The sequence below is a fragment of the Narcine bancroftii genome, chromosome 2 (assembly GCF_036971445.1).
Source record: "Narcine bancroftii isolate sNarBan1 chromosome 2, sNarBan1.hap1, whole genome shotgun sequence".
NCBI classification, from domain to species: Eukaryota; Metazoa; Chordata; class Chondrichthyes; order Torpediniformes; family Narcinidae; genus Narcine; species Narcine bancroftii.
Genome location: NC_091470.1, coordinates 280,410,431 through 280,437,694, shown reverse-complemented (window position 1 = coordinate 280,437,694; position 27,264 = coordinate 280,410,431). Strand labels below are relative to the sequence as shown.

General features: G+C 39.0%; 1 protein-coding gene across 8 annotated transcripts in view; it reads right to left on the bottom strand.

The window, feature by feature from the left end:
* Positions 1-347: 347 nt before the first annotated feature.
* Positions 348-27,264, bottom strand: part of LOC138755330 (lethal(3)malignant brain tumor-like protein 4) — a 291,580-nt gene continuing 264,663 nt past the window's right edge. For 7 of the 8 annotated variants that reach the window (XM_069921114.1, XM_069921108.1, XM_069921107.1 and 4 more), the window contains 2 exons: positions 15,486-15,548; positions 348-6,250 (listed from right to left, as the gene is read on the bottom strand). In XM_069921114.1, the coding sequence (XP_069777215.1) occupies positions 6,116-6,250; positions 15,486-15,548 (198 nt within the window). In that variant the 3' untranslated portion in view covers positions 348-6,115. Of the gene's footprint in view, positions 6,251-9,934; positions 10,063-15,485; positions 15,549-27,264 lie in introns of all 8 variants that reach the window. The other variant, XR_011352200.1, reaches the window with a different exon arrangement.

Below are 27,264 nucleotides of genomic sequence, written 5' to 3'. Positions count from 1 at the left end.
ACATGCTAACTATTGCTTCACCAAGTTTACTGTGCATCATATGATGTTAAAACTAATATACCATGGAAAAGAGGCCATTGCACTCCAGAAAGTTTGAACCTAATGGGAGTTATTTTTTAATGCAAGTTTGCTTTTGATAAATATCACAGTTTAAAAAAGATAGACATCCAGAAGTAAAATACAACATGACAGAATAAAATATTTTTTAAACATTCCCTGCACAAGTTTATTTGTATTAAATAATAATTTTTAATTTGTAAGTAACAAGTCACAGATGAACAAATACATGAAGCTTCAGAAACTGAGGTGTTTTCTAATTAGTGATATCATGAATGAATATTTATGGCTTTGTTCATTGAAATGGAAATTTATTAAAAATTGCATTATAACTCAGTCACAGTAAAAAAAAATTCATGTTATTTTTCCACCTCTTCTGAACAGTTCTGAGGTTTATTTTTGTTGACGCCTCCATTGTCAGCACCAATAAAAGGGTAATATATAGTTGCTGGTGTTGTTATCATATAAGAATTCTTAGGCTATCTATCGCATCAGCTATCCTAAACCATATAAATATTACAAAAGATATGCTGTCACTGCCTGTAAAAAAAATCTGTACATGTAAATTCCAGCAATGACTGATAGATAATTTTGGTTAATTTATAAAATGTTTTTGCCAGATCTTCGTTTGTGATATTTTATATCCATATTATTTCCTGATATTTGTAAAAGGTCAGAATTCTTTCAAATTACACCTTTTGTACAAATTAGTTACCAAATTTGAAAGAAAATGACAAGGCACAAATTGTCAGAGAAACATTAGATATTGCAAAGGGAAAGCAAAACAAATTTCCAAATTTTTTTTTCAGAATTACATCCATTTTTGATTTGGTTTTAAAAATAAACATAAAATATGTTTACCAGAAAAACAGATACAACTGTTAAAACTGGTCCATTTCTTTTTATTTCATATGTTGTATTTTTGAAAAAGTATAAAATCAAATTTATCCATTAAGTTTATTCTCCTACCTCAGTTTTCTCATAAAGACTTGTACCTGTCTCAATAATTTAAACAAACACTGCAGTAACACCATTGATTAAATCATAGGTCATAAGTAAATCACAAAATTCTGTAGACATCGTGTTGAAGTAAAAACAAAATGCTGGAGAAGCTCAGCAGGTCAAACAGGGTCCTTTATGTAGTAAAGGCAAAGATACATAACTGATGTTTCAATAGACAATAGGTGCTGGAGTAGGCCAATTGGTGTATCGAACCAGCATCACCATTTATCGGATCATGGCTGATTTTTCTCTTTCAATAACTAATCCCAGCCTTATCCCCATAACCCTTAACTCCCCTGTCCACAAGACCCTTATCCAAAAATCTATCCAGTGAATCCACCCCCCACCACCTTCTGTGGCAATGCATTCCACAGATCCACAACTCTCTGGGTAAAAAAATTTCTCCTCACTTCTGTCTTAAATGCCCTTCCCTGTATTCTTAAAATATGCCCTCTAGTCCTAGTCTCTCCCATCATTGGGAACATGTACTCTGATTTCACCCTGTCAAGCCCTTTGATACTCCTAAATACCTCAATCATGTCTCCCCTCATCCTTCTAAACTCCATTGCATATAATCCAAATCTTTCTAATCTATCCGCATATGATAATCCTGCCATCCCAGGAACTAACCTGTAAATCTGCGCTGCACTCCCTCTATAGCAGGTATGTCATTTCTTAAATATGGGGACCAGAACTGGATGCAATACTCCAGGTGAGGTCTCACCAGGGCCCTGTACAACTGCAGGAGGGCTTCTCTACTCCTATACTCCAATCCACTCTTTATGAAAGCCAACTTACCATTCGCCTTCTTCACTGCTTGCTGAACCTGCATGCTAGTTTTCAAAGACTGGTGAACAAGTACGCCCAGATCCCTTTGCATTACCTCACTCCCTAGCTTAACTCCATTTAAATAATATTCTGCTCTTTTGTTTCTGCCTCCAAAATGGACAACCTTGCATTTACTCACATTAAACTTCATCTGCCATTTCTCCGCCCACTCCCCTAACCTGTCCAAGTCCCCCTGAAATTTCTTGACATCCTCCTCGCACTTCACACTACCACCCAGTTTAGTGTCATCTGCGAATTTGCATATGTAGTTATTAATCCCCTCATCCAAATCATTTACATAAATGATAAACAACTGAGGACCCAACACCGACCCCTGAGGGACCCCACTCATCACATCCTGTCATCCAGAAAATTACCTGTTTATCCCAACCCTTTGATTCCTATTTCTCAACCAATTATCTATCCATTTCAGCACTCTACCCCTGATACCATGCTCCTTGATTTTGCTAACTAGCCTCCTGTGTGAGACACTGGAAGTCCAAGTACACCACATCCACTGGCTCTCCCGAATCCACCTTCCTTTTTACGTCTTTGAAAAATTCCAGGTGTTTAGTCAAGCAGGATTTTCCTTTAAGGAACCCATGCTGACCAGCACTGATACTATTATTCCTTCCTAAATGTTCTGTTATTTCTCCTTTAATGATGGATTCCAATATCTTCCCCACCACCGACATCAGGCTGACTGGTCTATAATTTCCTGTATTCTCTCCCTCCCTTCTTAAAAAGTGGTACTACATCAGCCACTCTCCAGTCTGCAGGCACTTGCCCCGAATCTAAAGAACTTTGGAAAATGTCAACCAGTGCTCCATTACTCCAATAACATCATACTCCCCAATGTCCATTTGCGCCTCAAGCTCATCCATTTTATTCCTTATACTCCATGCATTCATATACAATACCTTGAACCTGTACCACCCTGCTCTCTCCAATTTGCTGCCTGATAACCTCTATGAAACTCTCCTATCCCTTTTTGCTCCCTCTGGCCTTGAGATTTCACCATGTTCTCCTTTCTATCCATTTCACCATCAGTCTTGTTCCCCTCCCCCTGCCAATTCAGTTTAAAACATATCCAACAGCATTATTAAACCTTACTGCAAGTATATTTCCCCCCTTTGGATTCAGGTGCAACCCATCCTTCCTGTAGAGGTTTTGTCTCCCCCAGAAGAGATCCCAATGATCCATGAACTCAAAACCTTGCACCCTGCACCATTCCTCCAGTCATACATTTAACTTCCTAATTTTTTCATTTTTGCCCCATCCCGCACACAGCGCAGGTAGCAACCGAGATTATGACCCTGGAGGTCCTGCTTTTTAATCTCCGTCCTAGCTTATGGTACTCCCTCTTCAGGATCTCCTCCCTCAATTTGTCTATGTCATTGGTACTCACGTGTACCAGGAAGTCCGGCTGCTCACACATTCCTCTCAGAATACCATGAACCATGTCCGAGATATCCCACACTCTGGCTCCTGGAAGGCAACATACCATACGGCAATACTTGTCAGGCACACAGAACCTTCTATCTGTTTCCCTGATGATGGAGTCCCCAATGACCACCTTGTCCCTCCTCCTTCCATTCTGCACCACTGGCTCCCTTGATCCAACCTCAGACTGGTCATCTTCCCCAACATCATCCAATACAATATATTTGTTGTTAAGAGGAGTAGCCACTGGAGTGCTCTCCACTGACTGAGCAAATTTCCTCCCACCTTTGACAGTAGTCCACTTACCTGACCCCCCACCCCCCAATCTAGGGGTAACCACCTGCTTGAAAGCCATGTCAATAACTTCCTCACTTTCCCTAATAAACCTCAGATCATCAAGTTGCAACTCCAGTTCCTTAATTTTATCCTTTAATAGTTGTGTCCCGGTACACCCCTTGCACTCTGGGGAGGGTAAAGGTCCTCTCACTTGCCTTCTCGCTTTCCCTGATATGCTGTTGGTCCTCAAGCTGGAGCTCCAGATCATTAACCCGGTTTCTAAGGAACTTCACCTCGTCACACTTGGCACAGACATAACCACTTGGGAGGGAGGAACTCTCCCACAGTTCCCACATCTGGCAACATGAGCAGAGTATTAACCCCATAGGCACGTCTCAGCCCTTTAATGTAAACTACCTATGAAGGGTAAATAAGAAAGCCCACCTTTCTTCTCGCCTGCTTTCGCCGAAACCTGATGAGCCAAAGCCTGGAAGCCCCACTCCTTCGCTGCGCCACTCGCCTGAGCCGCTCCTCGCTGGCCACTCTCTGTACCTCCCCTCTTATTTATTGGCCCTCCATACAATTACTTAATTACTCAGTCAATCAATTAACTCTGTCGTCCTCTCCCCTTTGGCCCGAACAATGGCCCCCTCTGCCTCCGACTCCTCCCCGGACCCTTCCTGTAGGCCCCGGTAAGCAAAAGTCTCCTCACCTTCTCCTATCGCCGCCTGCTCTTCTCTCCACTGCCGACTCCTCTCTCGACTACAAGGGCTCAAACCCGAAACGTCAGTTATGTATCTTTACCATTGCTACATAAAGGACACTGTTTGACCTGCTGAGCTTCTCCAGCATTTTGTGTTTTTAAAACCTATGTCACAAACTGCACACAAATACAACCGGAGGCTGACTAAAAGAAAAAAAGTGTAGCACTGCTTCATAATTTGGAAGACCTCAAATGACACCAGACTTTCATGTGACACCATATTGCATTCTTACTCTGTAAAATATTTACTTATAAAAATTATTTTTCCATCTTTATAAGATACCTTGCAGATTAGAATGATCATGCCTTACCCATTAGAGAGATTGTACTAATTAAATGCATAATAAAGCACATTTTACATTTGGAAAAATATCAAAAGTAAAGTACAGTATTCTGGAATGATTAAAGCTCTGCAGACATAAATAAAGAACATATCATTACGTTAAAACATAATATACAAAACAGTAAAGCTCTGCAAAATGAAAATACATAATGCAACCACATTATAAAAGCAAGCAATGGTTGAATTTTAGCCCTTCAAAAGGCTTCCAAATATTCTTTCAAAGAAACACTAATTTATTACTGAGCTCATGGTCTACAAAGAGCACATTACTTACTTTCACAATGCACTTTGTCCCTTTTGGCTAAGTTTTCAATACCACAAGAATGCATCATCAATATGTTCTAAAATTGAAATTTTGTGTTAAAGAATATAGGTGAGGTTCATAATTCAGTATGGCACTGACTCATTCAGAGTCCCTGCACTATTAGTTTCCCTGTAGGTATAAATTGCAAGTATAGGGTGGATACAAGCTATAACATATAAATAATTATTAAATAAATAGCATAATGAATGATTAAAAGAAGTTAATGCATCCATTACTCTGTTGGATCAGTTGGACATTAAAAAACATTCTGATGTATCTTGGGTTGTACCATAATTCATTGCGTTCCCAAACTAAAGATTTTGCATGTCATAGAGAGTGTCCTAGTTTGCTTCATGGAAATAAATATGGAATTCATGTAATGATATTTGCAATATTCTGCCAACATTGTAACAACTAATTCTGGGTTTTTTTTTGAGGTGCCAAGGCCTTAATGAAGAGATTGGCCTTTGCCACATGGATTATAATTAATAAAGAGGATATTTTCTATACTGTTGTTCAGTTGAAGCAGTAAAATGATTTAATAATGAACAATTAACTATAGTTGCAAGATACTTTGGAATTGAAACAGCAGAAGATCGTTGAAAGGTATGATTGAGCATTTAACATGTAATTGTAATTTATGCTCTTGTTAGCTTATTGTGTGCTGCCATGCTCCAAGCTTTGAATAACATCCATTTACTCAACACTTTTAAAGTGCTTAGACCCATACTGCAGTTAAAACATGACATGTTACAGGGAGTCCAACCCTTTTGCCTGATTCTGTTGTTTGTATATCATGTCATTTATCTACAGTTTGATCTTAATTGTATGAAAATGTTTTGCATGTCCACTATACAAATATCACTTCCTAATAGATAATCTCCAATTACTTCACAATTTAATGACCACCATATTTTTAACACGTATATATAACTAACATTTATTTAAATCAACAATAATTGATAATATCTCTGTATACCCTGTGAATCTCTGATAAATTAATCTACAGTTTTATGTGCCATTCATAGCTAGAGATCATTTTTTATTATGAGAAAAAGAATAGCATTGTTTAGCAGCTGCCCTTTCCAATTGTCAAGATCTATTCCAAATCATTTTCAAAATTTTTAAACATTAAAATGGAATTGTAAATCTTCAGGGCTGGGCCTAATTTGATGCTCATGATCTTAATTATATCCATCTGAGTCAGCAAAAGGAATGCTTCTCCATCAATCTGCTGTAAAACAGAACAGATTTTATGGTTAAAACAACATTTCATTTACCAACATAAATTAGGTGAAACTCTTTCCCAGCTTTCATCATCTCATAACCCCCGATTAATATTCAGTTATCCCGGGGCTGAAGTTACATCCAATAATCCTCCACAATTGGTTGGCGAATGACATTTCTAGAGGTTCTGCCCATGGTCATCAACCTCAGGAGTATTGACAAGTAAGAGTACCAAAATAAAATATGCATGCCACAAACTCTGTTTAATATAAATGCACCAAAGTATACAGGCAACTTTTCAGATCTCTTGTACATCAATAGCATTATTACCAGACAGATTTTCGAGATGATCTGAAATATGCAGCTCTTGCGTAGAAATTTTACCTGTTCACACGCTGTTTCTAAAAAAAAACATGTATTTCTTTATATCTCCATTCTTATGCTCTGCTTATTGGACAATTAATAAAAAGGTTCAATGCAAGGACAGTGTAATTTCTGTTCCTTATTTTTTGTATTCTTAAAGTCTTGTCAAGGTTGGGTTAGGGTTAGTTACACTGTTATTGGGTTCATGGATAAGGTTAATGGTCTCATTCTTTGGTGTAAAAGAGCATGATTCTTTGAAAAGAAAACTGGCATAAAAGTGTCACCTCATGCAAAATTTGCAAGCTGTATGGCAAGGAAGTCCAGAAAAGGAGTAAAAGAGGTGACGTTAGCAGCTCAGCATATCTCTAGCTCAGGGATAGAGATATGCTTTTCTTATTTTTATACTTTCAATTTTCATTCACCTTATACAGGTCTTAAGGCACGAATGGAAGTGATTTGGCAAAGATGGACAGGAAATAGTACTTGAAGTAAATTAGTGTCAGATCAGTAATTTGCTTTTGAAAAAAAGAGGTATTTTTTTCTATTTAGTGTATTGGAGAGTTCTTTCAATTAAATATCTTGCATGTCTTTCTGCAAGTCATAGTCTGTATTACTGTTTCCAGGCATCCAGGAAAAGCTGGAAACATTTGCCAGTGTACACAGGTACACAGGGTGTTCATTGTACTCAGCACCTCACTGCACCACCAGCTTCATCAAACAAGTGTTGGTTTCAGATCTTGAAAATTGAGACTTTAAAAGCAAACTACAATGAACAAATGAAACATTGAGTCCTTCCTTAGCTAACAAAGACAAATTTTGGACATCATAGAGAATGCATAAAATGTTTTAATATCAAATTAAATTTAAATTCTCTGGTCTGGAATAACTTATTTATTCACCTTCCTCTCACCTCAGCATTATTTTAGAAGTCATCCTCTGCCACTGCACCTGTTGCCAGCAAGAATTGGAAAATGATATCAAGCAGCCCTGCTTCTTTCAATAGTCTGTTATGTATTTCAGTCAGGCAAGATTATTCATCCATTTTCAAAGGAGCTAAACCTTTTGATATTCCCTTAATAAAATATTCCCATCCAGCATTTCACCTTTCTGATTTAACAGTAACATCGGCATTGTTTCCCTGCTTTGTACTAAAGACAGCCACAAAATATTCAGGAAGAATCTTACTCGTCCTCCACATAGAATACTTTACTGATCAGTCAGTAACTGATAATTCTTTCAACAGTTATCATCTTTTCTTCTTTCATTCAATGGAATTGAAAAGTACCTTGAGGCTTTCTTTGATTTTACTTGCCTGTATTTTTTCATGCCCTTTCCTTCTTGCAAGGTCTATTCTTTTCTCCATTATTGACCTAATATTCCTTTTTATATTATTATTATTTCATATTATTCTCCAAGCAGCTTGCAATCTGGAAGGTTTGCAGATCTGGGAATTCCTCCTTTTTTCAAAAGCAAATCACTGATCTGACGCTAATTTTCTTCAAGTAATATTTCCTGTTCACTTCATGGCTTAGTAAAATTTGAATTTTCCCAAATGAAACCTTACTTCCGATCTATTCTTTGTTCATTTACATTCTTAACTGAATTATGAATGCAACCACAAATCTGCTCTCCACCTTCCCAGTTTTAGTACTTGAACCGATATCCAGATTTGTCAGATTTGCTACATCCTGGTTACCATAAGGTTCTGAAATGTTGTGCCTTTATTCAAGACTAGCAGGATACCCAGCATTGCCTGGGAAATAAAACAGTCAGTTGTTGACTACATGGTTGAAACAAAATACCCCAAAATCTTCATGGTAATTCTGCATTAATATATTTTTTCAAATATTTATATTCTTTGTAACAGAAAATGGTGCTGCCCTTTGGCTGGTGGCTTTTGTTCACATTGTTTGGAGTTTTGCTTGTCTGCTCATGCAATGCCTGGCAGTATCAGCACTGAGGTGGGCTTGGCGTTGTTCCTCAGTTTCCTGCTGCCTGCTCCTTGTATGTCTGGAGGCCTGACCACTGAGGCAAGCCTGGTGTTCCTGTTCTGTTTCCCACTGCCTGACCCTTGCCTGTCTGGAGGCCTGAGCACTGAGATGGGTGTATCGCCACTGTTCTGTTTCCTGCTGCCTGCTCCTTGTATGTCTGGAAGTACCAACAGTGAGGCAAGACTGATGTTCCTCTGCTGTCTCTTGCTTTCTCCTTTGTCTAACTCAATGCGCTTGTAAAGAGCTTCTGCCAATGTTGCTTCGCTTTTTTGGGCCCATATTGAACTGGGTTTGGCCACTTGTTTTTATTCTGAATGTACATTGATTCACAATATTGTAACTAATAGAGGTGCCCCTGGTGCAAGTTCAATTTTTGTTTTTGAACTTCATATGACCTTAAAGGTTAAATTCAATGTGGTCATGACACTCAGCATCAAATGTTACACCTACTGAAATTCTTTGGACATTTCTAGAGTGCACCATATTGATTTGCATGGAGAACAAACAGACAAAAATTTGCCATCAGCAGAAATTGTCCAGTACTCCTGATGGTCAGAGAAAGAGAAGCAAAAGAGAATCCCTTCAGAGTCACTGAGTGTCTGTGGATTCACCTCCACATAGACCAGTCCAAACCATCAGCAACACTTGCCCCAGATCCAAACCCGCCCCCCGACACAATCAGGAAGCCTTCAGCACCAGAGGTCCTTCAGGAGCCCCTCCTGCCCTCTTTCATTCCAATTCCGATACTTGGTATCCTTCAGCCAGTCTCAAGCCAGTCTCCAGCATTCTGCAGCCTGGTGTGCATCTTTTGATCACGTCATCAGCAGTCCACAGCCTGCATGGGTTTCTCACCCTGAGTCGTCAACAACCCACTGCCTGTGCGTTCTTCAGCAGCAGGGTCCTTTATTGGTCCACCACTGTGGTCACCACCCTGTAAGGTCCTTCTCAAACTGGGGATGTTCTTCCTGTTTTTTGGTGCCCTGCTTCCATGGAATCTGCAACCCCTTGAAGCCACTACCACCACAGGTGCTGCCATCTTGGTTCCAGGCCCCACAGTCACATGATTTTAAAACAAAATACCATTGGCTTCTTTAACAGGTAATTTATTGCCTGTATGGACCCTCGATAGTTGGAGTGGGCAGTAGGACTCTGTAGAGAAGCAGTGTCTCTGCTCCCTGCTCTCCCCAGGTTCACTTTTTATGTTAATATTAGGATGAGAAAGCATGTCATTTATTTATTCTAAGCATGCAACACATATTAATTGTGCTTTTTAAGACTATTGCAGCTAATGGAATTGGGATGGTAAAGAAAGGAAGCTGAGTAATACTGAGTCCTACTTATCTTTTCTCTCCTGCACCATTCACATTTTCCTTCCTTTGACACAGGTGGGATATTTCAGAATCGTGTGTCAGATATTTATTAGGATCTTCCTGCCAGCCACTGCGCGTCTTTTCTTTAATTAATTCTTATGGGAATAAATTTCAGAAGTACTTATACTTAAATCAATCTATCACAATACAGTATAAAAGGAATTTAATTATCTTTTTATCCTTTGAATTTATTGTTAGGTAATTAAATTGAACACTAAAATTAATCTTAATTGGGAATTTTATTGTCATTGCAAACATTAATGAATAAACTCAAACATTTGAACAACATTAAGGTCAAACATATCACTCAGTGAAATCTAATAATCTTTCACAATAATATATTTTGTAAGAGCACAACAAATAGATAAGCTTATAAAAGTGTTGTGAAAACTTATTGTTTCAATACTTATCTTAATTAATTTTGAATAGTAATTAAATGGACAATAACCTTCTACTTCCACTGTTCATCATTCTTCAATTTTCTTGGAATATGGATCAGCACAGCATAATACAGGCCCTTCATCCTACAATGTTGATCTGACCTGTGTAAATCTACACCATGATCAATCTTACACTTTCCTCCCTCACAGCCCATAACCCTCCATTTTTCTTACATCCATATGTCTATTTAAGAGTCGTTTAAATGTCCCGATTATATCAGACTATAGCACACTGTGTTTTAAAAAAACCTACCTCAGATATTTCCTCTGAATTTTCCTCCAATCATCTTAAACAGATGTCCTCTGGTATTGGCCATTGCCACCCTAGGACCCTAGGATAAAGATGCTGCTGTCCACACTTTCTATGTCTCTCAAATATTCTTATACACCTCTATTATCTCACCTATCATCGTCTTTTTGCTGCAAAGAAAACATCCCTTGCTTGCACAACCTTTTTTCACAAGTAGGTATGTTTTCTAATTCAGGCAGAGTTCTGGTAAATCTCCTCTGCCTCTCTCTAAAGCTTTCACATCCTTCTAATAATGAGGCAACCAGATCCGAATACAATGCATAGACTAACCAGAGTTTTTTAGAACAGTAACATAACCTCGCGGCTCTTGAACTCAACCCTTCCCCCCAACTATTGAAGGCCTGTATATCATATGCCTTCTTAACCACTATCAATGTGTGTGGCAACTTTGTGGGATTTATGGACTTGGAACCCAAGATCCCTCTGTTCCTCCACACTACTAGGAATGCTGCCATTAACCATGTACTCCTCACTCCAGTTCAATCTTCCAAAATGTATCACTTCACAATTTTCCTGATTGAACTTCATTTACCACTTCTTTGCCCAACTCTGCACCTTGTCTATATGCCACTGCAACTAAAGACCACCTTCTTCATTATTCTCAACACCTCCAACCTTCGTGTTATCTGAAAATTTACTGACCCCCCTCTCTACTCCCTCGTACACGTCATTGATAAATAACAAAGTGCTGTAGTTGCAGGATAGTTGCTGATGTACTGCTGACATCAGTAGTCATTAACCTCCAGGCAGAATATGCACCATCTATGTCTCTTTTGTGGGCAAAACAATTCTGAATCAATGCATTCAAATTTCTATGGATCCCATGCCATGACTTTCTGGATGAGCCTACCATGGGGAACCTTGTCAAATGCCTTACTAAAAATCATGTACATCACATTCACTACCTTACCTTCATCAGATTGTTTTGACACCTCTTCAAAAAACTGAATTGTTTCTAAAGCAAGACCTGCCCCTCGCAAAGCATTGCCGATGATCCATAATAAGACCATGCTTCTTCAAATATTTGTAAATCCTATCCTTAAGAATCCTCTTCAATCGTTTCTCTGCTGCTGATGTAAGGCTTGCAGGTTTGTAATTCCCAGGATTACTGTTCTTGAACAAGGGAACTACATTTTTCATCCTCCAATCTCCTGGTACTGCCCCGGTGGCCTTGGAGGATTAGACAGAAACTTTGGACCATTAACTGGGAACAGATGTTCGTACAGCATTTGTTTTGGGGACATTTGCATTGGGATCTGGATTGGTTTGTCCCACCGAGACAGGGAAAGGATGGTTAGATAAAAGAACCAAGAGGTGAAACAGATAGTCAAGAGTGAAAACGAAGCATACTTGAGGTTTAGGAAGCAAGATTCAGATAGGGTTCTTGAGAATTATAAGGTAGCCAGGTACGAACTTATGAAAAGTCTAAGGAGAGCTACAAGGAGATATGAGAAGGCTTTGAAAAGTAGGATTAAGGAAACCCTAAGGTATTTTACACATATGTAAAGAACAGGAGGATAACTAAGGTGAAGGTAGGACTGCTCAGGAATAAAGGAGGAAATGTACCTGGAGTCAGAGGAGTTATGGGGTGGGGAGTGGGGGGGGGGGGTAGGGGTTCTTAATGAATACTTTGTTGCACTGTTCACCAAGCAGAAGGACATTGAAGAGGATTCTTAGGAATAGGATTTACAAATATTTGAAGAAGCATGGTCTTATTATGGATCATCGGCAATGCTTTGCGAGGGGCAGGTCTTGCTTTAGAAACAATTCAGTTTTTTGAAGAGGTGTCAAAACAATCTGATGAAGGTAAGGTAGTGAATGTGATGTACATGATTTTTAGTAAGGCATTTGACAAGGTTCCCCATGGTAGGCTCATCCAGAAAGTCATGGCATGGGATCCATAGAAATTTGAATGCATTGATTCAGAATTGTTTTGCCCACAAAAGAGACATAGATGGTGCATATTCTGCCTGGAGGTTAATGACTACTGATGTCAGCAGTACATCAGCAACTATCCTGCAACTACAGCATTTTGTTATTTATCAATGACTTGTACGAGGGAGTAGAGAGGGGGGTCAGTAAATTTTCAGATGACACGAAAGTTGGAGGTGTTGAGAATAATGAAGAAGGTGGTTGTTAGTTGCAGTGGCATATAGACAAACCAGCAATCTCTTCCCTCACTGCCTGTAATAACTTAGGTTATACATCATCTGGCACTTATCTATCAAATATTTTTCAAAAGCTCCAACACGACCTCATTCTTGATATGCTCCCGGACATTAGCCTGTTCTATACCTGAAATTCATCAATGTCCTTCTGCTTGGTGAACGGTGAAACAAAGTATTCATTAAGAACCCCTCTCCACTCCGTAACTCCTCTGACTCCAGGTACGTTTCCTCCTTTATTCCTGAGCAGTCCTACCTTCACCTTAGTTATCCTCCTGTTCTTTACATATGTGTAAAATACCTTAGGGTTTCCTTAATCCTACTTTTCAAAGCCTTCTCATATCTCCTTATAGCTCTCCTTAGACTTTTCATAAGTTCGTACCTGGCTACCTTATAATTCTCAAGAGCCCTACCTGAATCTTGCTTCCTAAACCTCAAGTATGCTTCGTTTTCACTCTTGACTAACTGTTTCACCTCTTGGTTCTTTTATCTAACCATCCTTTCCCTGTCTCGGTGGGACAAACCAATTCAGAGACCAATACAAGTGTCCCCAAAACAAATGCTGTGCGAACATCTGTTCCCAGTTAATGGTCCAAAGTTTCTGTCCAATACCATAGTAATTAGGCATCCTCCAATTATATACTTTCCCATATAATCTGCTATCATCCTTATCTATACCTAAGTCAGAGGTCAGGGAGTTGTGGTCACCATCTCCGAAATGCTCCCTCCCCCCCACTGAAGAGGTCTGTCACCTGATCAGGTTTATTGTTTAGTACGGGGCTTCCCAAACTTTTTAGCTCACAGAACCCTTTTCGGGAGCACTTGGAAATCATGCAACCTCATCGCCAATTACAGTTTAAAAGACCTGGTATCAATACACAAGCATAGTAAGAAAGTAAATAAACTCATTATTCTCCACATTGAAATCATTTGTTGCCTCTAATTTACATTTAATGGGATTAAAGAAATAGTTTATTATCCTCACAGATCTTAATGTTGGGCACAATATTAAATAGTTGTATCCTTATCCCCATCCCCCCTCCAACAACAAAATGGGGGGATCTCCACTTGGTAGTTGGTTTGGGCGATGAATAACAAGAAAAGACTGCTGACGTTACTTTCTCCGCCATGCCAGAATCATTAGCCGTTGATTGACAGGTGAGATGGGTGGGATTCTGTCCTCCCACTAACATCCTTATGGAAACGGAGGACCTTCATCCAGTGATGATTGGCTGCATGCATACAAGCTGGCCGTTTATTGACAGGTGAGGATGGACACAACCCCCACTGAGTGTCACAATGGGTCTTTGCCCACTGATTGGCTGTGCAGGTGGGTTTCAGGGATGTCACAATCCCCTCCCCCCCACCCAATTCCATCTCACCCGGGTAACTGGCTTAGGAGGTGATTGACAGGATGCTGGTGAAGTAACCCACCACCACTGGTTGGTGATTTGACAGGAGAGGTGAATGGGTGCATCCCCCCCCCCCCCCACCAATCAAGCCCAACTGCTCAATGACGTTACAATGGGGCCTGGTGATTGATTGAGCGGGTAGGGAGAAGAGATGTCACAACCTCACCCCATCATTCTACCTGCTAATTAATCCAGAACTGGCCACCAAACCTTTTGATGGACAGGCTGAACCCAGGTGCCGAATGGAGGGGGAGTGCATATTATGCCAATGAGCAGCCGAGGCGAGTGTCGGCGGAGGGTCGTGCGCATCTCCCTTTCTTCCCTCCCATGTGGCCGCCATCTTGTTTCCCCCCTCCCCCTCAATGAAACAAATTGAAATAAAGACAGAAGTAAATGGTAATTTAAAAGAAAAACAGATAGATCATTATTATTCTGTCATTTCTTCCACAGAACCCCTATTACACCTCCATTTGGGAAACCATGGCTTAGTACAATATCCAATAATGGCTTCTTCTCTAGTCAACATGTCCACATACATTCTAGTGTAACTTTTATGCATGTGTTTTACTTCTCCTGCAGTTCCTGGTCTCACAGTTTATGTCTATTGTACTGCCACAATTCCCGACCAACTGCTTAAACTATGGTGAACTCTAAATTACTCAAACATAATTAAATCACTACTACTCAAAAAGTTTAGAATCAAAAATTTTATCATGAAGCATCCACATTCCAGTACAAAGCCCTGGTTAATGGCACAATTTTCATTTGTGGTGGCTAATGTAGTTATCACAAGAAAGAGTAGGAAAATCTACCTTTACATAAGCTGCTGCTGCATTATGCATTAGAAAATAAAATATAGCAAATGTATCAACTAATGCTTTAAATTAACTAGAAAAACTATGATCTTGTATTATTTTTATGTTTCTTAATATTTAGAACTATCTAAACAATTCGCACTGATGTCTTGAAATTAAAATGATTTGTTCTGAAATTGCAACCAATGCTTGAAATAAAGGTGCAAATTGAAAAATCCTGTTACAACTAAAATGCATAAACTTGCTCTTCTCTGCCGAAAGTAATGTTTGAAGTAAGAGGCAAATTAACAGGCCTCGGCCTGGTTAACGTCACAGCCACCACGCCAGCTCAAGACCATACAATTGGCAGAAATGGAGGTTTAATTTTTTTTTTTACCTCTTCTTTAAAGATTTTTGCTTGTTCTTCACAACCAGGGAGAGTCTGCACAAAGTTTGCAACCTGAATAGGAAACAAGAAAGGAATATTTATTTTGAAATACAAAATGAGCTTGTTTGTATTATCTCTGAGGGTTCCATGATTTCCAAAATAAAGTATTTCTGAAATATTTATCATTGTTGCAGGAAACATAGGAGCTCATTTGTGGTCAGCCAACAAACCATAAGTAGCAATGTGAAAGTAATCAGATAATTTATTTTTGATAGATGCTGGTTGAGGAATAATCATCGGATTGAAATGGTGATTAAAACCTTCCGCTTCTTCAAATCATTCTAAGTGTTTGTGTTGTCTTCAACAGACAGTCCATGCCTTAATTTCAAGTTTCATTCTTATATAATTTTGGCCAGGTTAAAGCGTGCTTGCCTTTTATGACATGATCTCTTTTCCTAAGCCAAACAGATGCAACTGGCAATCATGCTAATGACATACATTGATGTGCTGCCTACACTGGATTAATTATGAAATACAATCCTTGCAGCTCTCTTCAGTGGATATTCATGTAGAGATTCCTCAGTAGAAATTCATTCACATTGTACAGGCAATAATTCACACGTACACTTAACTCCACTTCTTGAATTCATGTCCATTTTCTTCAATTAAATTCTGTTTTGGAATTGAAGTTTAAAGTGTACACATCAACATATTATGAGTTTACCACAGGAGCAGAGGATGGCTTTCAACTGCATGTATCCCAGAGGGATAAGCAGAATGTAGAAGAGAAATAAGATGAAGAGGGCGCACAAAATCAGTGAACTGGTGCGGACTCGAAAGGCCAACGTGGCCTGTTTCCGCTCCGTAAATGGTTATATGGTTATAGTCAAAGTTTGATCTTTAAAGGACTCCAATTATTAAGGCATGCAAATTGAAAACAAACCACTACACATAATTAACACGAGAAACACAAGAACTGCACGAGAAACACAAGAACTGCACTTTCTGGAATCGCCAGTCATAAGGGAAGCTGGAGGGACTCAGTGAGCCAGGCAGCATCCATGGAGTAAAATGGATATCAACATTTTGGGTCTCAGTAAAAGGTCCTGACATGAACTTCTCGCTGTGGATGCTTCCTGACCTGCTGTGTCCTTCCTGGTTCTCTGGTTACAACTAAACTGACAAAAATACTCTCATCCAGGTGGATCCAAAGGATGTGTCAAATGTTGTAGACAGGTTAAAATTGGCAAAGAAAGATTGTATGCCATGATTATTTTCAGGGGCTGTTTTAAATTTGCCGGAAAGGTGGAAATCTGTTTAGATTGATTTAAATACAAAGTTTTTAAGAAGGCATATTATGATGACAGTTTTGCGAGACATTTCTCAATATAGAGGCTAGGAAGGGAAATTAATCTCAGTATTTTTTTAAAAATTAGGAAAATAACATTTCTAATATTTTCAAGAGAGTCTTAAAGCTAAAGCCTGCAAAGTGAAATTTATAACAGAGAAGTAGGAACATTAAAAAAAATGAAGCAGAGTAGGCCTTCAGGTTAATGTGGCATTCATTTTAGAGAATCATTAATGAACCCAGGTTGAAAACCACAGGAAAAGGATTCTGCTCCATCCACCATCTGGCAAGTGAAGCTTTCGTTGCTGTGGTAAGGTTTACTGCTCATAAATTAGTCTGTGCTCCCAAACCATTGTCAAGCACCATGGAAGATTTTGTTAATTATTCTTTCATTTGTCAAGATGCTCAACCTATGACTAAAGTCAAATCCACCCACTGTGCATCTCTTTCTCACTTCCTAATGCTTTTGAAACAAAAGCCAAAGCTAGCCAATTACCCATTAATTTTTCAGTGATTCCCATCAGTTCATGACTTCCCATTTATCTATAAAAAAAATAAAAAGGTAAGTTGTCTCCCAGCAATTCAGAACTTGCAGATAAGAGGCACAGAATATGTAATCCAATGAAAAATAGGAAAGTAACATTTACTCCTGCATCCAATGCAACCCACAGAGCTTTATTTTTCCTTTTTTTTCCAGCCTTTTCCATCCTTGATCTAATCAGATAGGCTGAAGGCTGATAATTTCTAAATATTAGAGCCCAAAGTCACTGACAAATATTGGTCCAAGTGCATATATGCAAGGCAATCTGCCACTGGGGTAAGAGGCAGCATATTGGGTATTTGGTGAGATGGAGCAGCCACAGATAGGAAATGAATGTGTTTTGAATTGAATAGCAACTTCCATGTCACTTCCCTTTCTACATTATATGGGCCAACCATATATTAAAGTGCTCCAGTTTCTTCCTACATCCCAAAGATGTGCATGTTCGTTGGTTAATTAGCCAAAGTATATTGGCCCCAATGTGTAGGTGAGAGATAGGATCAGAAGGCAGTTGATTGTAATGAGGGAAGAATAAAATGGGATTAATGTTTGATTGATATGAATAGATATTTAAGGTCAGTAAAGACTCAATGAAGAGCTTGTTTCAATGCTGTATTAGTCAAGTCAGAGTAACTGCAATGAGGTGAAAGTGTTCATATATAATTTGTGTGATTGGAGCATTTGACATTCTGTGAAATTGGCTCCTGTATTCATGAAAAATTATATTGCAATTTTCTATAACATCAATCCAACAACTGCAATTTGTACTTGAGCCAGACTCCACGATCTATTTGCAGCTTTTTATTGGTGTGCTTTGAAGGCTTTTAGACACTCTGCACATTTTGTGATGTACTCCAATTATTACCCTTGTCATTAATTATCAGCGCTTGACGTCCTGTTTTGCGGAAACTGCCAAAATGTTTGGCCTGGAAGTCAGCCTGAAGAAAACTGAGGTCCTCCATCAGCCAGCTCCCCACCATGACTACCAGCCCCCCCACATCTCCATCGGGCACACAAAACTCAAAACGGTCAACCAGTTTACCTATCTCGGCTGCACCATTTCATCAGATGCAAGGATCGACAATGAGATAGACAACAGACTCGCCAAGGCAAATAGTGCCTTTGGAAGACTACACAAGAGTCTGGAAAAACAACCAACTGAATAACCTCACAAAGATAAGCGTATACAGAGCCGTTGTTATACCCACACTCCTGTTCAGCTCCGAATCATGGGTCCTCTACCGGCATCACCTACGGCTCCTAGAACGCTTCCACCAGCGTTGTCTCCGCTCCATCCTCAACATTCATTGGAGCGCTTTCATCCCTAACGTCGAAGTACTTGAGATGGCAGAGGTCGACAGCATCGAGTCCACACTGCTGAAGATCCAGCTGTGCTGGGTGGGTCACGTCTCCAGAATGGAGGACCATCGCCTTCCCAAGATCGTGTTATATGGCGAGCTCTCCACTGGCCACCTTGACAGAGGTGCACCAAAGAAGAGGTACAAGGACTGCCTAAAGAAATCTCTTGGTTCCTGCCACATTGACCACCGCCAGTGGGCTGATATCGCCTCAAACCGTGCATCTTGGCGCCTCACAGTTCGGCGGGCAGCAACCTCCTTTGAAGAAGACCACAGAGCCCACCTCACTGACAAAAGGCAAAGGAGGAAAAACCCAACACCCAACCCCAACCAACCAATTTTCCCCTGCAACCGCTGCAACCGTGTCTGCTTGTCCCGCATCGGACTTGTCAGCCACAAACGAGCCTGCAGCTGACGTGGACATTTACCCCCTCCATAAATCTTCGTCCGCGAAGCCAAGCCAAAGAAAAGAAATACAGCTCATCAGAACTGAAGAAGAGTCCTCGCCAAATACAGTTTGCAAAACTGTTCTCAGTATTTTCAATCCAAAAGATACAAGTTTGAGTTTACTTGATGAAATTTCAACAATTGCCCTCAATAGTCTTGCCAAAATGTAAGCATTACATTTGCTTGGTAAACAATCTAAGGATTCAGTGCTCAGAGAATCCATCAACACACTTGATGGTCACTCACATCCGAGTCAAAAGGTTGTAGCTACAAGCCCCATTTCTGAAGGATGAATGTGAAAAACTTGCAGACATGTATAATTGGAATTCTGCTTTTTTCCCCTCAGCAGGACTGATGTCCAGGCCAATATTTATCCCTCAAGGAACTTTAGCAACAAAAACAGTCATTATAATTATAGCTTGAGGGAGTTTGAGTGTAGCAGAAACACTACACCTCTGGCAAAACATTTTCACTCAACAATAAGTGTGATTTATTTACAATGCTGTACGTCTTTTTGTCTTTTACATATCTCATTATTATTTGTCATTTTGTTCTTTGATGTCTACTCCACTTGTTTCATAATGTGAGATAAATTATTTTAGACTGGCTTTCAACCCTTGATGTTATTTGCATTGGAAAAGCAGCTGGAAAGTCTGCTTCTTTCAATTAAAAGAAATTAAGCACTTGCTCAAGTTGTGGAATACAAACTGAACTGGAGGGATTCTGGACCCAATGATTTTTGTGCTTTTAAAACTTAAAGCTACCAAAACAAATTTGTGATTTGTTTCTCATGAAGTACTCATTATAAATCATTGCAAAATATTCAACATGATAAATTAAACCTTCATTTAAAAAAAATCAATTAGGTCAGTTAAAGAAAGGCTGCAGATGTTCCAAAACTGCAGCTCCAATAATTTAATGCCTTCAGGTTAAAACTAGAATTCAGAAAAGATAAAATATAAATTCTGAAATTACTTTCCTTCTAGCCTCATTCTTATCCACACAATCACCACTCCATCCCTCTCCCATTATTAACTGGTTAAGATTATGATAACATGTAAAAATTACAGTATTTATTCAACTGCTTTTGAGAAATATACCTTTTTCAATTGGCCATTTTAAGTTAGGAGATGGAGATATTATTAATTTGTTCAACTGAATGAATCTCCAAAGGCAATTTCAAACAATTAAATTACTACGTTGCTTGAAGGGGAGTATCTGAAAGAAAGAGGAAAATGGAAGTATGCTCAGTGGGTCTGTCAGTGGCTTTTTTAATGCAGCTACAGTGGCAGGTGATGGAGCATGGACCAGATTGATGTTGGCAGGAAAATAAAAAAAGGTTTGCAATAAGAATGCAACTGTGCACCAATTAGGTGTCACTTCCCTGGATGCATGGCTAAAATGGTGAGAAAAGAGTGGGAGAGTCTTTCGTTACAATAAGAGGAAGAAACTTTCAGCAGATATTCATTTGTACTAGCTGGAGATGGAAAAACAGGTCAGCAGAAGTGTAGTGATATTCTTTGAATCTCAAGATTGGAAGTAACTTAACAAATGAACTGGGTCAGGAAAATATTGTGCATGTTCATCTATACTATGCACATCAATATACTCAAGCTGCCTTTTCAAGCATATTATATCACATAACTCCTCACACCTACTTACTGTACAAGAACACCATTCTTTCCCTTGCAATGCATATTCTCACCACTGTCACTCATCCTCTTGCTTATGCAATGTGATGCTTTCTTTTGCTATGGTCATTAACATCCAATTTACTTTAACCAGTAGTAAAATTGCCTTTACAGTTAGCTATTTTGAAGGCTGTTTTTTTTTAAATTGTTGCAGAAAATAGTGCCAAACTCAAGAGAAAGATGGACAACGGGAGATGGTCTTCTACAGCTTGCTCAAAATAATTAGAAAGTAATGCAGGAGATCATCAACATCTCAGCATCCCTAGCCATTGGAAATGATGAGCCAACTAGCTGGTAAAAAGAATTTGAACATCCCTGGTTCATATCTCATTAATTATGCAGTAATTAGGTCTTAATTTCTTATCTGAAATCAGATACCTTTTATGCCACAATTAATTCATATTCTTCTCTCCTATAAGACCTTCAAGTGTGTTGATGGATTCTCTGAGCACTGAATCCTTAGATTATTTAGTAAATAACCGTAATGCTTACATTTTGGCAGGACCATTAATGATTTTCTAAAATTAATGCCCGAGTATTAACCTGGATTTTCCAAACTGGATTTAAAAAAAAATTGTCTACAGAAAAAAATGCATTCCAGCATTTACTGCTCACCCCTAATTGCACTTGTGAAGGTGGTGGTGAAACCACTTACTTGAAGTAAGATACTGCAGCCAGGGTGAAAAAGTGATAGAGGAAATGCTTGTATTTATTATTATAAATTTATTAAGAAGACATTTAGCATGAAGAATTATGTGTCTGTCAATCAAGTTAGTTGTTTTATTCAATTTAGTGCAAAGTGTGATGGAATGGAAATTAGCTTCTATTCTCTCACACTCGACATGCCATGTAGAGGTGGAAAGGCTTTTGGGGAGTCTGATGACAAGCGTCTGGCTCAGAATATCCAGCCTAACCTTTTATAGTCATAGTCTAAGTACTAGTACAATGTCAATCATGCATAGTCCTTTGATGTAATTGGCATGGCCAATACTATAACTCAAATTGTTATCAGTAGTATTAACTGCAACTTAAGATATTAATGTAGTCTGACAATATTTATAGAAAATCCATCAGCTTGACATTAATAAAATAGGCAATTGCAGCTTGCCATCAATCAGTGATAACACAAAACAATTGAAATATACCTGTATCAATGTCAAAATGCCAACTCAATATCACAGAATTCTTTTCACTTGCTACTGTTAATATATTTCAAAAAGCAAACATGATAATGCAATTAATTAAGAAGTCCATGTTTAATCCTCAAATGTCTTGCATTTCACTCATCTTTTTAACTGTATCATGAAGTAATTTCGAGTAATGAGATGTCAGAAAGTTAAAGCATTCAACATTTTGCTGCTAATGCATACATGTTTACATTAATCATAATCGTAGCAGGACGCTACGGTTATACCTCAGGGTATAGTAATGTGGTTATAGCTCGAGGATAAAGAAAGAAGACTCTCATAACAAGGGAATGTAGTCAACACTGACTTTCTGGGCTGCAGCTCTGCCTTTTATAGGCAGCCGGCCGCGTCACCACCGGGACATGGCTTGAGCGGGGCTGGCTGCCGATTGGCTGTCCCGGATCCACGGGCCTGGATTGGACCCCCTGCGATTCGACAACTACAACTGCAGCCTTTGGGAGTGGGTCTCTTATTCCATGGCTGCTTGCTCGATTGCCACGTTTGATAGCTGTTTCCTGTGTCAGCCTGCAGAGTGGGCCGCGGGCCATTACAATCTGACCACAGAGTAAGTTTATGAAGATTTTAAAACCATTCTTTATCTAAACATTATTCTTTTAATTTGCAGCTGAATGAATGGAGCTTTGTGGGAGGTGCAACCATTTCTGCTGGTTCTGTGATGTGCAGCCTCAGTCTATCCTGTAATAAATGCATAAATTGTGTTTGTTTTGTATAAGGAACTGCCAACTTTCTTGCATTGTAATGGTAAACAGCATGTCTATAATTTGGAGACCAGCGGTGGTTTCAAGGCCTAAACTATTTTTATTGATAATGCAGTACGTGAAACAGTACATTCTACTTTAACTATTTTAACTTAAGCTTGATGTGTTCAACTGAATGGATAGAAGAATCAGCAGCGAAAAAATATTCTGGATACCCTGAAAATTATTAAATATAATTCAGTCACTAAATAATACAATCTATAGCAATAAATTAATTTTAAATGATTTTGTGTCATTTAGCATCTAATTTGTTTATCTTAGATTACATTTTAACATAAGGAGAAACAAACACACATGGCTATACATATTTTTCATTCATCAAAAGTACAAATTTCTTCCACAAAAAAACTATGTAACAATGAGCATCAGTCTTCTAAAAGTTTATACCACAATCATCCCACTACATTCACAGAAAGTGATGTTCTGCTCTGAAAGTAGTGGGTTTAGAATTACTCCTTAAAAGCAAAGTATCTCATCTCATGTTCTGCAGTTTTATTAGGTAGACAACTTCAAAAGAATTAACATGAAATACTGCTAACATTCACATTGCTTTCAGGTTAATTCTGGTTTTAAACAATGTAAATAAAGAATGAATCAATCCATTCTTGTCTAACGGTGGGGGAATTTACACTGACATTAAAACTACTCTTTCAACCCAGCTGTATTTTTCTTTCGTTCAAGTAAATTATTTGTACACGGAAAGTGGAGGATTCAGATGTATTGCTTGGAAATAAAAGATAACTTTCAATATTTTGGGAACTTCTGTATAGAAAGTTATACTTCAAGTACAAAATTCCACGTCATCATTTTAATATCTATGGGGGAATTTATTGTGTGAGATAAAATTGTTCCAATTTTCCATGGCTGCAATTTTCCTCTTTGAAATGCAATAATGCTTTGAAACCAGCAACTCTGAAATTCTTTCTGCCTACACCAGATAATTCTTTTTGACTTCGAAAAATGGCATCTTTATATATACTTGTTAACACCTGTTCCTTCTTACATCTATCTCTAATACATTTCAATTCAAATTATTATCAGTCTCTTTTTCCTCAATTTTTGGGCTAATGAGTGCTTAAAGGAAGCTCTGGGAAAAAGGCTCTGGTAAGTTTAAGAGTGGTTTTCAAATGTTTTCTCTCCACTCACATAAGTGAGTGATCCCCATGCCATATGTGCTCTGTAATTACCATAGTAAAGGATTACTTAAAGTGGAAAGTGGGTGTGTGACAGATTATGTTGTGTTTTATATTGTATATAGATATGTTTAAAAGGAGATAAACTGGGGCAGGTTTTTTAGTGCAGCTCACATACAAACACTTTAAAACAGATCTCATTTAAAATAATGGAACTCTGCTCAAGCCAAAGCTTTGGCTCCTTGTTATTTCACTTGAAATAAGGGAAAGAAAAAAGAACTCCTGTGGTGACCTGAAAGAAAGATGGTTATCATCTGGAAAACCCTGATTGGGAAAGTTTCTTCAGCAAGACACTGAAGTGGCTGATTAAAAGAAATCAGTTTTGTGCGTGTCCAGTGAACAACAAGTGTCTCTCTGAAAACCGACAAGAACCTTCCTGAGTGGTAACCATTTACCTTTCAAACACCAAAGCCTGGTGAAATTCATAAGTGTTAAATTCTGTGCACAGTATAAGAATTGCCTGCAACCAGTGAACTTGGAGGAACGAGAAGTGAGATTGGACTGTGAATTAAAGAACTTTTCTAAACTTACTCACACATTACATATACGTGCGCTTAGAATTAGAATGGGGTTATGCTAGGTTAAGTTAATAGTAATAAGATAAAGTTTGATCCCTGTTTTCATGTTTAAAGATAAATAAAAGCAACTTTTGTTTAAGTAATCATTTGTCTTAGTGAATATCTATTGCTGCTGGGTTTTGGGGTCCTTTGGGCTCATAACAAGTAGAAAGAAAAAGATGTGTCAATGACTTGTTCTCAGAAGACTTCATGAACAAAAATATAGAAGCTATGTTGCAAGATGCAAACCACTAGTTAGCCACAGAAACAGGATGGCCAGATTACAGTTTGCCAAGAAATAGTTAAAAGATTCTGCAGAATTCTGGAAAAAGATCTTGTGGGCAGATGTGATCAAGCTTAACCTGTATCTGAGTGATGGCAAGAGGAAAGTATGGAGGCATAAGATCCAAAACATTTCACCTCATTTGTGAAACATGGTGGTGGGGGTATTATGACCTGGGCATGTATGACTGTCACAGGTACTGATGCACTCACCTTCATTGATGATGTAACTGCTGATAGCAGTAGCAAAATGAATTCTAAAGTGTTTTGAAACATCTTATCTGCTTAAGTTCGAGCAAATCCCTACAAACTCATTGGACAGCGTGTCATCCTACAGCAAGACAACAATCCCAAACATACTGCTCAAGCAACAAAGGAGTTTTTTAAAGCTTAAAAAATGGAAAATACTTGAATGGCCAAGTCAGTCACCCAATCTAAATCCAAATGAGTATGCCTTCCATATACTTAAAAGAAAATTTAAGGGGAAACTTCCTGAAACAAGCAGAAGCTGAAGATGGCTGCAGTACAGGTCTGGCAGAGCATCACCTGAGAAGATACTCAGCACCAGGTGATGTGTTTGAATCACAGACTTCCAGCAGTCATTGTGTTCAAGAGGTATACCACTAAGTATTAATAGGACTACTTTAATATGTGTACCATTGCTATGTCCCAAATATTATGATGCCCTGAAATGAGGGGACTGTAAAAAAAGTGCTGTAATTTCTATATGGTCAAAACAAAATATATATAAATAACCTTGAATGAAATCTGGTATGTACACATTAATCACATGTGAATTGTTTGATTACAAATTTAAAACTGAGCACAGGGGCAAATTAAGGAAAAAGATTGTCTTTGTCCCAAATGTTATGGAGGGTACTGTATGTATGTAGTATCACCTGCTTTTTACTTTATTCTTGATAAAGGATCCCGACCTAAAATGCTGATACTGTCTGACCCGCTGAGTTCCTCAAGATATCAGCATCTGCAGTCTTTGTGTTTTTCTATTTCATTCCTTACTCTGGTCTTCCAAACGTGAACAATTCAAGTTAAGAAAGGACAATTTAGAGCTATACAAAATAGTGTCTCTATTCATAGCCACATCTGTAGCCCAGCAACTATTTGCCCATACTTTAGAGTGCATGCTAATCTGCTGCAGTTCCCACTGTGAAGGCATCGCCACAATGCCTTTAGTTGCTTTTAGAGCTTATTGGCAAGAAGAGGTGAAATATTTCCATGTCAGGATAGGGGCTTGAAGAAGAATTTTAAGATGATACACTTCGTAGCGCTAGCAGCCATTTTCCTCTTTGTAGTGGAGGTCACAAGTTTGGGAGGGGCGATAAGAAAAGCCTTGAAGTTGAGACATTGAAGATGGTAAAGACACTGTAACCAATTGTAGGGAGGAATTTAAGATGATGGATAAATCTCCCGGGCAATAGCTTGCTGGAATGTGGCATGATGGCCTGGATCCAAACCCATCAGAAGCGCAAGGGTCTGAGACCTCCCTTACTGTTCAATCTACTGGCAAATGTCCAGTCATTAGAAAATACAAATGATGACCTCAGGGGAAGGCTGCTTTATCAGAGACAAGTGAGACAACTCTCAGATGTTTGATGCACCGAGACCTGGCTAACAGAAAATGCAGCGAATGCTGAGATCCAACCAGAGAGTTTCACTATTTATAAACAGGAGGGTGACTCAGATTATGGCAAAGGGAGTGAGCTTTTCAGTTAATACTGGCTTGTGCATGGATGTTGGGCTCATTCTGCTCCACAGCCTTCAAGCAGATCTCGATTAAATGCAGACCCTTTGATATACCCAAAGAGTTCTCATCAGTGATTATCACCTGTTTATATCTCTCCCAATGCCAATCACAAATGGGCACGTGCAGCTGCATGATGAGGACAGTAAACATGACGGCCCATCCTGACACTATAAATCATAGTCGGTGACTTTAACCAGGCCTGTATCAAGTAAACCCTGCCCAATTATCACCAGCAGGTAACCTGCTGTTACAGAGGTCTCAGCACACTTGGTAACTGCTAAACCAAGATAAGGAAGGCCTATCATTCTTTCCCAAGGCTGCATTTTGGCAAATCAGTTCACCTGGTTGTGCTCCTTCTGCCTTCATACAGGCAGACCTAAAAAGAGAAGCTCCAGAGATCAGGACAGCCAGAAGGTGGTTGCAGGAGGGTGAAGAAGGGATACAGGACTGCCTCGAGTCAGTGAATTAGGTGGAGTTCAATAACTCAGGTGAAGATTTGAATGATTACCCCAGGGCTGTTACAGATGCTATAATATGTGTCGGTGAGTGTGTCCTCACCAAATCATTAACCAGAAGCCATGGATGAAATTTGGAACCCACTGAGAACCAGATCACAGGCATTTGTCTGGAGGTCTAGAAC